At 36.4% G+C, this 13,974-nt stretch overlaps 1 protein-coding gene across 5 annotated transcripts in view; it reads right to left on the reverse strand.

Annotated features, from left to right (window-relative positions):
- ulk1b (unc-51 like autophagy activating kinase 1) overlaps positions 1-13,974 on the reverse strand; it is a 30,486-nt gene that overhangs the window by 10,099 nt on the left and 6,413 nt on the right. For 3 of the 5 annotated variants that reach the window (XM_067422648.1, XM_067422649.1, XM_067422647.1), the window contains 16 exons: positions 13,061-13,234; positions 12,748-12,821; positions 12,561-12,662; positions 11,708-11,766; positions 11,505-11,587; positions 11,334-11,384; positions 10,588-10,676; positions 6,128-6,296; positions 5,937-5,997; positions 5,289-5,378; positions 4,256-4,390; positions 2,831-2,973; positions 2,633-2,710; positions 2,205-2,434; positions 780-922; positions 521-636 (listed from right to left, as the gene is read on the reverse strand). In XM_067422648.1, the coding sequence (XP_067278749.1) occupies positions 521-636; positions 780-922; positions 2,205-2,434; positions 2,633-2,710; positions 2,831-2,973; positions 4,256-4,390; positions 5,289-5,378; positions 5,937-5,997; positions 6,128-6,296; positions 10,588-10,676; positions 11,334-11,384; positions 11,505-11,587; positions 11,708-11,766; positions 12,561-12,662; positions 12,748-12,821; positions 13,061-13,234 (1,797 nt within the window). The remainder of the gene's footprint in view (positions 1-520; positions 637-779; positions 923-2,204; positions 2,435-2,632; positions 2,711-2,830; positions 2,974-4,255; positions 4,391-5,288; positions 5,379-5,936; positions 5,998-6,127; positions 6,297-10,587; positions 10,677-11,333; positions 11,385-11,504; positions 11,588-11,707; positions 11,767-12,560; positions 12,663-12,747; positions 12,822-13,060; positions 13,235-13,974) is intronic. The other 2 variants (XM_067422652.1, XM_067422651.1) reach the window with 1 other exon arrangement.

Here is a 13,974-nt window from a genome sequence, read left to right on the forward strand (position 1 = left end):
AATTATTGTACAGCCACTGTAGTGAGATGGACTTTGTATCGATGTGTTTAGTGCCTTTATGGGTCTTGTATGTGGGAATGTACTGAATGCCAATGAAGGCCTATCTGAAGCCTTTCTCAGCAATCAGGTTTTTAACAAAAATATCTTCATTTGTGTTCCGAAGAGGAACGAAAGTCTTACCGGTGTCTAACGACATGAGGGTGAGTAATTAATGAAATCAATTTTTGGGTGAACTAAGCCTTTAAGCAGCACAACTGTTTTCAACATTTATAATAAGAATAATAAGAAGAAATGTTTCTAGCAAATCAGCATATTACTAGAATGATATCTGAAGGATCATTTGACCCAGAAGACTGGAGAAATTATGCTGAAAATTTAGCTTTACCATCACAGGAATAAATTACACATTTGATATATTTAAAAATGGCATTCATCCAATGTAAATATAATGTAGAAAAAAATTAATTTATCGGAATAATAAAATTGGGGTCGCCTATTGTTAATGCGTCAGTGAGCTAACCTGTGATGTCTATGCCTCTGTCAGAATTGAGATTCTCCATGCTGCCTCTTTCTCCTCGCTGACCCCCAAACGCTGCCATAAGCAGCACATCAGATAGGCGACCAACACTCTGAGACCTGTTCCGAGAAGAAAGGATGATTAAAAAAAGAAGCAAAAAAAGAGGAAAAACTTTTTATCGGTTTACAAAGCAGCCTATTTTGACATCGAGGCAGCTTATTAGGGTTTGGAATGGAGCTCTACCAAACTCCTCTTCTCTTACCTCCCAAAGCCTTTTCTCTCCTCAGGCTGGTAGACAGGAGACAAACTAGCCTCTCCCTGAGCTGGTCTGAGGCCCTGGTGGGTAAGAAATGTGACCATGTTTGGGGAACTTGGGGGCTTGGGAAACTCATATGGGGGCATGGCCTGAAAAAGGATATGTTTAAATTATTTGTTTGTATTTATTACATAGTACAGTCATGCGCCACATTTCAAAGGTTTGGGGTCAGGAAGAAATTGACAGAGAAAAAACATATTTCAAATGCATGTTCTCCTATTGAACTTTTGATTTCATCAAAATATTCTGAACAAAAAAAAAAAATTGATCATGGTTCCCACAAAAATATTAAGCAACACACCTTTTTTAAACACTGATAAAAGAAATATTTCTTAAGCACCAAATCAGCAAATTAGAATGATATCTGAAGGATTATGTGACACCGAAGACTGGAGTAATGGTGATGAAAATTCAGCTCATCACAAGAATAATTACATTTTAAAATATACTTTTACAATATTGCAGTTTTTAACTATATTTTGATCAAATAAATGCATCCTTAGTGAGCATTAGTACTGAGCCTCTAAAGGGTAATGGCGGTGGATGAAAAAAAATATAGGTAGGAGGAAAAATAAGTCAATGCTTTTGCCTTCTCTCACAAAAGTGTGTGTGTGTGTGTGTGAGAGAGAGAGAGAACAGTTCTTATATCTACTGTGTTTACGTGAATACTTGACTTGGCATTTTGATATATTTTTTGTGTTTATTTGCCCATTTAGATGCGCAACCGAAGACAAAGGCTACTCTGCTTGTCCATTTTGCACTCAGTGTGCAGACTGAATTCTACTGACAGGATGCTGTTCTATTTTGCGACTTCTTGCACTTTTAATATTTCTTTTCAAAATAAAGCACATCCTGCTCGTTCTCATTCATCCATTCATGTTTCATTATTAATAACTTTAAACAGTATTGTTAACTGAAATCTGCATGGATTATCATACATAAATTTATAAGAAATAAAGGGTTTCTGCACCAAAAGCAAAAGTACCAGCGGGTGAAATGTATCGAAATTTAAAATAAAATTATATATCAAAGTTTATATAGCCACTTTCATTGAACACACACTTTGGCTTGTAAAACTTGAATATTTTTTGTACGATCATAAACATTTAATTAACTTCGGTAGGCTGTACATCAAAGGAATTTTAAATGGCTGCTGGAGAGCTGATTTCTGTTGATGTCTCTCTATTTTTTTGTATTGATCATTTGTGGGTAAAGGCTGAGAGACCTGAAAAACCCATAGCTTCACGACCACTGCTTTAAGGGATCTGTACATTAAGAAACTTCTTTCAAAAACATAAAAAAAATTCTAACTAATCCCAAACTTTTGGATAGGACTGTATACTGGGAATATATAAGTAAACAAGGTCTTACTCTGGAAGGAGAACCCAGGATGGTTGGTAGGGGGTTGCGTTGCATAAGTTCACTAAGCCTGGGTGAAGAGTGCAGGGTCCTAAAGGGCATCATGTTTCCCTGAGGGGCTACCACTGGGTCTGAATGTTGTTTCCTGATCTTCTGCCTGCACCCACCAGCCGCCTCCAGCAAACAAGGGGCGCTGTTGAGCCGTGTGCCTAGACCCTGCTGTTGAGGCCGAGCATTGGTCTCTAAACAGGCACAGCCGGGAAGAGTGAAAGAGAAGTCATCCAAAAATGAAAAAATAATGGATAACATATATTCTGGGAAGAGTTCACATGAAAGCTATAGTTTTCCCACTTTCTTGAAATGCGAAATTTTCAAAAGGGAAATGAATTGTGCTATGAAATACTGATGTTCCTTTAAAAAAAAAAAAAAAAATGTTTTACCTCCACCCCGAGAGCCCCTGTGAACCATTTCTGTACTCGCCGGGCAAACTTGGCCTGGCAACTCAGGAATGGTGCCCACTTTTGAGACAAAAACAGAGTGGAGAGCCAGAGAGTTTGTTGAGAAACACAAGGATTCCTAAATCATCTTTAGCTACAGTGACATGACTAAGGCTAAGGGCCAAGGACAATGGCACTCACCCTGTGGAGAGAGCTGGAAGGGTTTTGTGCCTCCTGTGGACAGTCTGCGAGAAGTGAGAGCAGAACCAGGCTGAGGAGGAGAAGGCCCTGTCCTTCCACAGGCCAGAAAGCTCCCGCTACTGCACCGCTGGACCGTGGCAGATCTGTGAAAGAAAGAAAGAAAGAAAGAAAGAAAGAAAGAAAGAAAGAAAGAAAGAAAGAAAGAAAGAAAGAAAGAAAGAAAGAAAGAAAGAAAGAAAGAAAGAAAGAAAGAAAGAAAGAAAGAAAGAAAGAAAGAAAAAGAAAACATGCCTCTGAAATTCCATTTGAATTTAATTCAAATTTAGGTACAAAACAATTGAAATTTCTGTAAAAAAATACAAACAAATCACAGAAATCCATGTATTGCTGCACTGGTCATTTTTATTGTTTAACTTTCTGAATGAATGAACTCTAAATATATTATAAAAATAAAGTATTAATAAAAGAGTATTGCCACGAAAATGTATTTAATTAATTATATGCAATTTATTAATTCCCTTTTTATAGACCATGGCAGAAAAATACTTTTCCAAAATATTTACTGAATATTTAGAATAATAATCAGAAAATTCAAATTCTGATGTGAATGTAAATTTTTATGAAGTGAAACCAAAATGAGAAGTTTTGATTGAGAGAAATAGAAAAATTTCTTGCCTGTTCAGAAAAAAACATTATTTTACATATGAGCATATAATTAAATGATGCAATTATTTATGTTTTGCTGCAGAGCTTGTGTTGGGCCAGGTTAATGGTCCTGTTGTGTAACTGGATTTGGATTTTTTTTTTAAATTATTATTATTATTATTTATTTCTCCCACATTCATGGGAGTGGACGGAGCTAACAAGATCTTTTGGCGCATTTTGCTTGGTAATACTCTCTGATTGGTGGAATTTTCCGTACAGCATCATGGGTAATGTAGCTGTTCAAAGTAAATTTCACAGTAAAACACTATCTTAGACTTAAGTTGAAACAAACACAGGTTGATGACGTCTTATCGAAATATCAATAACCAACCTCGTAGCTTTTAAGGTTTATAAATTATTAGGGCGGATTCACCTATAGTAATGTATTTTTTATTTTTTTAAATCTACACTTTTATTTCCGAAACAAGGTGGACAGAAGTTCCCCACTTTTGTTCCAACAGAGAGCTAAATGTGTCGTTATCTATGTGTGTCACGTGACGTTTGAATTCTTAAAAATCAGAATACATATCGCATTGGCACCCAAATATCGTGATTGTATTGAATTGGGAGATGGGTGTATTGTCCCAGCCCTATAAGTTATCATTTAAACATTTCATATGGAGAGTTTTTACCTCAGGAACCTGTCTAATGCACTCTATTCAAATTCAAATTTCAAGAGGGAATTTTCCCCTTAGTGTAAAAGAATGTGCTTTCACTCACCGTGGAGAGCTCTCTTGACCTGGGAACTGGAGGTTTTGCTCCATGCGCTGGTAGTTGTGAATCTGTGTGGGGACTGGAATGGGTACGGACTGCCCATAGTTGCCATAGTTACTCCCAGAACACTCACTCGGCCTGCTGAGAATGATGCAGAAATAACACGTAGAGGGAGAGCCAAATAAATGGTGTGATTGAATAAATAGAGAAAGTGAGACAGACAGACAGAGAAAAATGGTAAAACATAAAAGCACTAAGATCAGCATATCCTCCAGCTCCCACCGATAAAATAAAATAATTTCAAACCTCACAGGACATTTCTGGATAGGAACTACAAATTAGCCAGAAGTAGAGGCTGGGGCAGTCCTATTACCTACGCCTATTGTGTGTGGCTGTGGGTTTTCATGGGATGCATTTATTAATGAAGGAGAACAGGACGATCTGTGCCCATAAAAGATGCAATCTTTGTGCCAGTCTAGGACTCATTTCCCTTGTGACCAAGGCCCAATCTTCAATGACCCAGAAATCAAACAGTGAAAAGATTAGCCATAGCTAGGCAGGAGGAAACATGTCTTGGATACATTTAGAAATGTGCAAACCTGACAAATGGCCCATTATTTCTACTCACAACTGTATGTATGGGATTTTCAACACGTGCAGGTGGGTCTCTAAATCATAATGTAATCATGTAATACTACTACACAATGATTAATATAAAATGTTTTTTGTGTAATTTCCCTTTGAACTCATTAACACACAATCACAATACTTGTATTTAATAAAGTAGCTAATTTCAGTGTGATCATTTGTTATAACTTTTCAACTAATTTTCAGTTAAGTATTTAAAGCACTACCCCAAAAAAGAAATATATATTTAAAAAAAGAAAAAAGAAGAAAAAAATAGATTTGACTTGTCAACCCCACTTGCTAATAAAAAGCAGTCAAAATACCCAGACATTAAATAATCACTTTTTTAATTTTTAAATAATCCCGTTTTCTTTTAAGCACTATGTGTTCATCCTGCGGTGTTCTTTCTTACCCGCTGGGTCCTGGAGAGCTGCTGTAGGAGGGAGACCGTGGAGGGGTTTTAACTTGACTGCAATGACCTCCAGATGCCAGAAGAGAACTCCTGAAGCAGGACAGAGATGGATAATGTTAGGAGTTGTTTCATTCCAGGCGAATAGAAGACGTTAGCATGGTTAATTAGTGAAAGAATTTAACTCCATTTAATCATATCAAACTGAAAATCGTATTATTACAGTTGTACAACTATACACTAAAATTCAAAATGCTGTTCTTTTGAGCTTTCTATTAATTAAAGAATCCGGAAAAAATATCACATTGTTTCAAGCCGGATTCACACTTGTATTAACTGCATGAGCATCACATGGTATAGAAATATTTGGCATTTGTAACGCAAGTCTGATCCCAAGGAATCAAACCCATAACCTCAGCATTTCTCGCATCATGCGCATCATGCAAGCATTTCTCGCATCATGCTCTGTTAGTTGGGTTAGAGGAATGGCTTATAGTGTGGTGTGGTATTGTTTATTTAATCGCTTGAGCAAAATAGTGTTTATAATAAACATCGCATTGAGTTGTGTTCAAAAGATAGATTTCTTTTAAAGGTCAAGTAACAAACAGATTCTCTCTGAGAGATTTGTAAACAGTTCTATTGAGCTCTTACCCACTATACATCAGACTGTCCTGGATAACCTTTCCTGTCGGCATGTCACAGGTAAGCTCACCTGCAAAGACAGACAGGGAGACAAAAAAAAGATAATAAAAACCCAGAATTCCCCCTTATTTAAGAAAGACATCATGTTTTTGTGTGTGAGGAGAAAGAAAGGAAAGGAAATTCAATTTTCACAGGCTTACTGGGGAAATGAGCTGGAACCATGACAAAATCATCAGTGTCACAAGACGAGTTCTTGCTACTGCTGCCGCCTCCGCCACCTCCCGAATCCTTCAGCAGATATCCTGGAGAGTCCTGGGTAGGGGAGGCTAACGCCTTTGCACGGACCTGCTGGATCTCTGCTAGGGATTGCTACAAAATATATAAGAAGAGGAGAACAAATGTTAAACCATTAAGGTCCTTTATGTCCTGAATTGTTAATAAAAAGTTCTGCCAATACGTTTATATTATTTTAACAGAATAAGATCATAAATGCATGCATGCTTGGTTGAAAGAAATGCACTGTGTGTGTTATTTTGTTTGGTTATTCACTCATTTGTCATTATTATTTTATTGAATCCCGCTCTGTGAATGTGTGAACCTATTACCTGTTACCAGTGCTATGTGCCTCTTTTCGTTAGAGCTAGATGTTCTTTTGTTTCGGGAAAAGAAGGTAAGCAATATACATGGTGCACGTAGTGGTGTATGTTTGTTAGACAGGAAGGTATTAGGTAAGGAGTGTGTGCCACCCCTTGTATCTTTTCTTTAGATAGAGTAGGTTAGTTAGGGTGTTGTGTGTGCCATATTCAGTTTTCTTTCGGTAGGCAGGTTAGAGGGTGAAAGGTGGATTCTGAAATCCACTGCCACTTCAATATACATATATCCTAATTAAATTTATAATCAAAGCCTTAACATTTATCCTCCTATATTACTATGATTTTAATGATTCTTTCCAGTTATGATATTATTTAATCAAGAGAAGCTGATTGTTTCTTGTTTTCTAAAGTGTGTATTTGGTCTCTGAGGAGTGACTGAGGGCCTAGAGATGCGTGATGTGTCACTAAACACTTGATAGCAACATGATGTTGTGTGTTTGGATTTTGGAGGTATCACACACTCCTAACATGACCGGAGCGCAGTAACAGTGCTTGCTCACTTAGCCCTGCTTCCAGATATGAAATATGGATTTGCCTTCTAGTTTCATTATATTTTATTCCTTTTATATTTCCTTTTACTGAAACACTAAAGAATCAAGATGAATATTGCCTATACTACTGTCTGAACCTCTCACTAAGAAAAAAAAGCATGTTATCAGTATGTTTTGGGAAACTTTCTGGTTCAGGCCAGAGCTCAACCAACTCCAACCTTGGAGAGACTGTGTATCTGTGTATGTGCGCAATATTCAGAGTTACATATCAAGACTGGAGGTGGATTACGGGCATTCTAAGAGATGAGGTGGACTTGTTGTTCTGGTCAAGCTGGCGCCTAATCCATACCCGGAAGGTCACTAAGTATCTAATTTTGGGGTGAAATCTTCCAACAAGTTATCTATGGAAATGTGAACCTGATAAACTGACAATGTTTATCAATGATAATTTTTCTCTAAACCAATCAGAATAATCCACCTTGCAGTAATGACGTAGATAGACCTTAAAAAGAGAATAACTCTGTGGAATTGTATGTATGACAAACGGGACGAGACGGGTAGAGAGGGAGCGCAGCCTACAAACTCCTTGTGAGACTTGAAGCTGGCTTCTGCTAATGAAACTGTTCTTCAGTGAATTATTCTTTTAATTAATTACACTCACTACTGGTCTTGGGTCATAAACTGTTAACCCCTAACAAGGGCTTAGGAATTAGGCTTAAGGGAATTATTTTGTTGGGTTTTGATGTTCTTTGATTTCGGCTTAAGTCCTTTTTCCATGAGTTATTTGTTTTTTCCTCCTTTCTTTTCTTGATATAATAAATATACTGTAAATAGCGCATACTGAATCTCACTGTAGTGGCTTTGACTTCTCATAAATAAAAACTTTTGGCACTTTTACCTATGCGTAATGGTTGTTTCTGTTCACCCGCTCACATCCAGCAGTAATTTCACATACGAGTGATTAAATATATGATTATGTTCTATTCCCCTAGATCTTAAAAGTTCAAAACAATTAGGGCTGCAACGATTCATCGAGTAACTCGAGTTAATCGAATCAAAAAAATCCTCGAGGCAAAATCATCTGCCTCGATGCTTCGCTTAGTCCATTTAACTACACAGATATTGCAGAAAGACATTTTTTGTGTAAGGACTCGGAGTGGATTGCGGTTATATCCGCGGTTCAGGTGCGTAAACATCCCAAACATTGCAGGTGGATGAGAGAAATCGTTAATATGTTGATTTTAATAAAGACGCAGAACTCTCATATCACGCTAAAACGCAATGAATGCGTGGCGTTCTTTAACTTTCGTTTTCAGCTCATGTCGAGATCAAAGACCGCAATGCGAGAGAGAGAGAGAGAGCGGCCGGGCATCAGCACTGGTCATATCATTTAATATCGCTGTTTTTAAATGAAGAAAACTGTGTGTTGAGCTTCAGGATCCGACGCTGAACATTTAAGTTTCATTTGCGGCAGTTCACGCGTCAGCTGAGGAGATACGAGCAACTCCAAACACATGAACTCGATGGAGTTTGCAGCTTTGCACATGGATCACCGTCATTGTGATGTGTGTGAAATCTTTAATGAGACTTTATATATCCTACTTGATAATATCTTCGAAAAAATGCACCATTAGATGTTCTCAATACTAGGCGCATTAAACATCAGAACCAGCTGCACGCACGTGTGTGTGTGTGTGTGATGAGCAATAGCGCTCGTCAGAGCTCAGAGCTGCGCACTTTCATTGATTTGTGTAATTTAAATATCACACTTTAATCATATTTATAGCTACTAACTTAAAACAAGCTGTGTTACAATGATGAATGATTAGCTCAAAAGATCAGCATGTGTGATGTACTTTAACTGAATTAAACATATCTCGCGTTTGATCACGTTCTAGCGGTTATTCCTCCGTGTGATGTATAGGTTGTCGACCCTGGTTTATGTAAATAAGTGTTTTTGTTTTGTTTAGCAACCTACTTCAGTGTAGCTAATATGTGACGATAGCATCGCGCTTAACACTGAGGATTTGAAGTTGTGACGATCGGGTGCGGGTGGATGGTTTGCTTCTAACAGCTGATTCGGTGACGATAGAGCTGATCCGCACATCTCTTCTTCCAAGTTAACCTGTCCAATATGTTTTGCTTCAGTAAAGGAGTAAATAAGACAGTACATGCTTATGTCATGCCTGAGCTGAAGCTGAAACATGAAAGTTAAGTTGCACATCATAAATACAATGTTTAGTTATTTATATTATTTATAGAATATTTATAGAATATTAGAATATTTATATTATATAGAATTTATAGAATATTTATATTATTTATATTGGCATTATTGTTATTTATATTACTACTATTTAGATTTATTGGTTGTAGGTTTAGTTTTAGATTGAACCATGTTTACCTTTTTAAAGTAATTTGAAATAGATTTGTATTTAATATAATATGGCAATTGTATGCATTAAAATTGTTTAGTTTCACAGTTATTAATGTATGCAATTTCAGCAATAAAACTAAATTTTTCTAAAAAGAAAACAAATTAGATGTTAATTTTAAGATACCCGTCTTATTGTCTCTTATTGCTCTTTAATAAAGAAAAAGTAATTATTACCCGATTAATCGATCGATTAAGTGGTAGATTAATCGATTACAAAAAGAATCGATAGCTGCAGCCCTAAAAACAATTAAAATTGAATTTTTTTTACTGCCTTGAGAAAGCTATCTGACATAGCAAATAATTACAAAAATATTAGTATTATTAGTTATTAATATTGGTGGAATATACTTACATTTCATTTATATAGATTCTTTAGGGATACATAGTACAGTAGAAAAGTTTCGGTTGAGTAAAATTTGTTTTGAAAGAAATTAATACTTAAAATACTACTTAAAAATTAATACTTAAAAAAGTGACAACAAAGACGCTTTTACAACAACAACAACAACAAAAATCTAATAAACTTTCAATTTAAAGAATCCTAAACATTACTTTAAAAAGTAGAAAACAGCTATTTTACATGTATTTAACCATTTTAATGTTTTTACTGTATTTTACTGTATTTACTGGGTAATGTCTTGGTGAGCATAAGAGACTTCTTTTGAAAGAAGAAAATCTTATCAACCCTAAACTTTTGAACAGTGAATATAAACAATAATAATAAACAAATAATATTATATATAAATCATTATAAAAATGCTAACCATTTATAGACCTCAAATAACGGAATGTGACAGTATGATTTGTTTGCTTTTGAAGCACTGACCTCTATACAGCATTTTGATACCATGAGACCCATAAAATGCCACAAAATACAGAGCTGATTAACATGTGGCTCCTATCACGGATTAGTGTTACAAGCCACCATGAAACATTAAAAGAGTGTGTCTTTGTTCAGTGAAGCAGCTGCTTGCTGTGCTTATTTATCTTCATGTCTGTGACAAACTCCTGGCACGTCAACACTTATCACTGCAACAGACACAATGAACTGCCATTGATCTTTCTACAGGAGCACTTACAGGAGGAGAGGCCAGGTGTGAAGTAGACGAACTGCTGCATGAGCTTGCAGAGGCTGAATTGGGAAAGCAAGTCACGGTCACTGGAGCAGCTGTGAAGATACACACAGACACAGAGATACTTAATATCCCGGAAGATGGTTAGTACTGTCCATAAATACAGCACACTGCGGTGTCTGATGACTTTAAAGCAGCCCACTTTAAAGGTCTTTTCAACCTTCTCAACTGTACATGTTGAGAAGGTTGAAAACATGTAGAAACACCTTTCTACATGGTGGGAAGACAATTAATGATCTTATTGCACATTCTTAATTTTTACACACATTGTAATGATGACTACATTTGTCATTAAACCATGTTAGTAAAAATACTGTAAGAATTTTTTTTAAATTTATTTTAGGTGTGCAAAAAACTACAAACCCCACATTTGATTACAGTTTTACAATCTTCTAATTTACCATGTTAGTCATTCTGGTGTTGTAATTATTATGATTTTTTATGTCATTACTATTATAAATATGTTTTAATTATATTGATGATATTTATTAATTTGGTCAATTTAATTGTGATGCTTATTTAATATTTATTCTAAAGCAAATTTTAGTACCAATGATGCAAACCTGATAGAACATAAGCTTAAATAAGATTACATTTTACTCTCAACATGTTCTGAAGGTTAAGCATCTCTTTTTACTGACCATTTAAAATAGAATAAAAACATTGTTTAAAATGGCAGCGTAATAACTCACACTTCTTCATAGAGGAGCTTGCCTCCAAGAAGGGATGTCTGAAGAATTCATCTATAAAAACAGAAAAATGTCACAGTTACCTCAAAAAGACTGTATGGTGATTAACTAAACTTATAAATAACAAATGTCACTGCATTAAAACTAGTGGGCATAGACACTCAGGATACTGACCGAAGTCCATACGGTCCTTGTGGTTCCTCTGCAGAAGGCCAAGCAGCAGATGTCTGAGATGGCTGGAAGTTTCTCTGGGAATGCTGTAGAGAGAGAGAGATGGAAAGAAAGGGACTTTTGCATACGGTTTTATCAGAATCTGTTCTTCAAGGCTAAACTGAAAAGTGTTGTTGGCAATCAAATTCAATAAAACATGCACTCACTTTGGGCTAAGAGTTTTATTTTTCTCATAAAACAAGCGGAGGTCCTGGGGACTGCTGGCCTGATGGACAGACAATCAAAACAAGCTTAAAGGGATAGTTCACCCCAAAATAAAAATAACCCCATGATTTACTCACCCTCAAGCCATCCTAGGTGTATATGACATTCTCAGAGTTATAACACAATCAGAGTTATATAAAAAAAAATGTCCTGGCTCTTTGTCATTGTTATGGCAGCCCAAAATTTGAAGACCCCCAAAAAGTGTATCCATCCATTATAAAAGTAATCCACACTTCTTAAGTTGAATACAGAAGGCGTTCCTCCGGAAGCTAGATATTTTACTTTATAAAGTTTTAAATATGGATGTTTTTCCTCACACTAACCCATCGATTTGCTTTAGAAGGCCTTTAATAACCCCCCACTTTTATAACGGATGGATGCACTTTTAAGTTGAATACAGAAGGCGTTCCTCCGGAAGCTAGATATTTTATTTTATAAAGTTTTAAATATGGATGTTTTTCTCACACAAACCCATCGATTCACTTCAGAAGGCCTTTAATAACCCCCCACTTTTATAACGGATGGATGCACTTTTTTGGCCTGCCATTCACTGCCATTATAAAGCTCGGAAGAGCCAGGACTTTTTTTAACATAACTCTGATTGTATTCATCTGAAAGATGGATGTCATATACACGAGGATGGCTTGAGGGTGAGTAAATCATGGGGTAGTTTCCATTTTTGGGTGAATTATCCCTTTAATGCACTACAAGTAATTTTCCAAATGGCATGGATGAATCATGTCTCACCCTTTAAAATGTAAACTAAAAAGGTCAATCATAGGCATCTGCTCATACCTGAAATGGAGCCTTTCCAGTCAGGCACTGAAACACAATGGTCCCTATACTCCACAGGTCAGCCTTGGCGTCATAGTTCTGTGACATGATAACCTCAGGTGCCTGTTGAACAGCATTTCAGAGTTATAATCACAGTGATGCACGTATACAAGCCAAGTATGAAATGAAGAAAATGTCCCATTCATACCATATACATTGGGGACCCACAGAGTGTGGCGGCCATCATGTTGTTCTGGAGGTACCGTGCAAAGCCAAAGTCAGCTGACGAGACCAAAAAAAAAAGATCTTAGAAACTGTGCTGATGAAGCAATACACTATGGGTAATGGCAAACTCAAGTTTAGACAAATGCAATAGAGTTTGTAGACTTTGAAACACAAAACAACCATTGAAACAAGGCTTAATATGCAAACATCACAGACCTCCTCAAGCATATTCTAATGCTGAAAGCTGTAAAAACAACACATCAGAAGCATAAATGCAGGCATGCACACTCACTCACCTATCTTGATGCATGTGTTGTTAGAGTGGGACTTTCGGCCAGCAGGATGGGACAACAGGATGTTCTGGGGTTTCAGGTCTCTGTGGATGATCCCTTTGGCCTGAAGGACCCTCATGGCCCCTGTGATCTGCTGCAGGAATACTCGGATGGTGTCTTCACTTAAAGTGCCCTTAGCTGAAAGAGCATTAGAGTAAAGATGAGTTCATTAGGGCTAGGTGATTCATATTGACAATTACAATCAATTTGTGAAGAATTTTGCGAGTGCCAGAAGCCTAAATCTGGATTCGGAAAGGCACAGAAAACAAGTAACGCATTATACAGAGCCCCAAATGGACATGGTAAGGATTGCTGCAGTAGTCGGTTACATTACAGTCCATCAGATTTCACTTATCACATAAAGATAGTAAGGAGAGATGACTGATAAAAAACAATGTCAGAGGATTTGGTGCACAACAGATCCTGGGTATTCACAAATATCTTGTAAAATATGTGGTCAGTACCACTGCAACCTGTATGAAGAGTAAACGTGATAGCAAATTCGAATTGTGCTCAGCAAAGAATATACAATATAATTACCCAACTAATGTAGTTTGCGAGAGAACGAAAAAAGCATGTCCCTTTTGGAGCTCTGTTGAATGCATCATTTTCATTCCGAACACAGTATTTGGCTTTGGGGACGTCTCTTATTTTAATACTTTAATTTGGCAAAAACATTTCCTAAAGACTACTTTAGTTTGGGATCTTTATTTATGAGAATATTTTTAATAGCACTTAATAGCAGTTTTACTGTTTTAGTAAAACATATACTATGAATTTACTATTATAAATGAGTAAAACATTATTAAGGTAAATAAGTAAAAATATTTACTATGCATAAGGGATTTACTGTGCATACTGGCACTTTTTTTTTTGCA

The sequence above is a fragment of the Pseudorasbora parva genome, chromosome 18 (genome assembly GCF_024679245.1).
Source record: "Pseudorasbora parva isolate DD20220531a chromosome 18, ASM2467924v1, whole genome shotgun sequence".
Classification (NCBI taxonomy): Eukaryota; Metazoa; Chordata; class Actinopteri; order Cypriniformes; family Gobionidae; genus Pseudorasbora; species Pseudorasbora parva.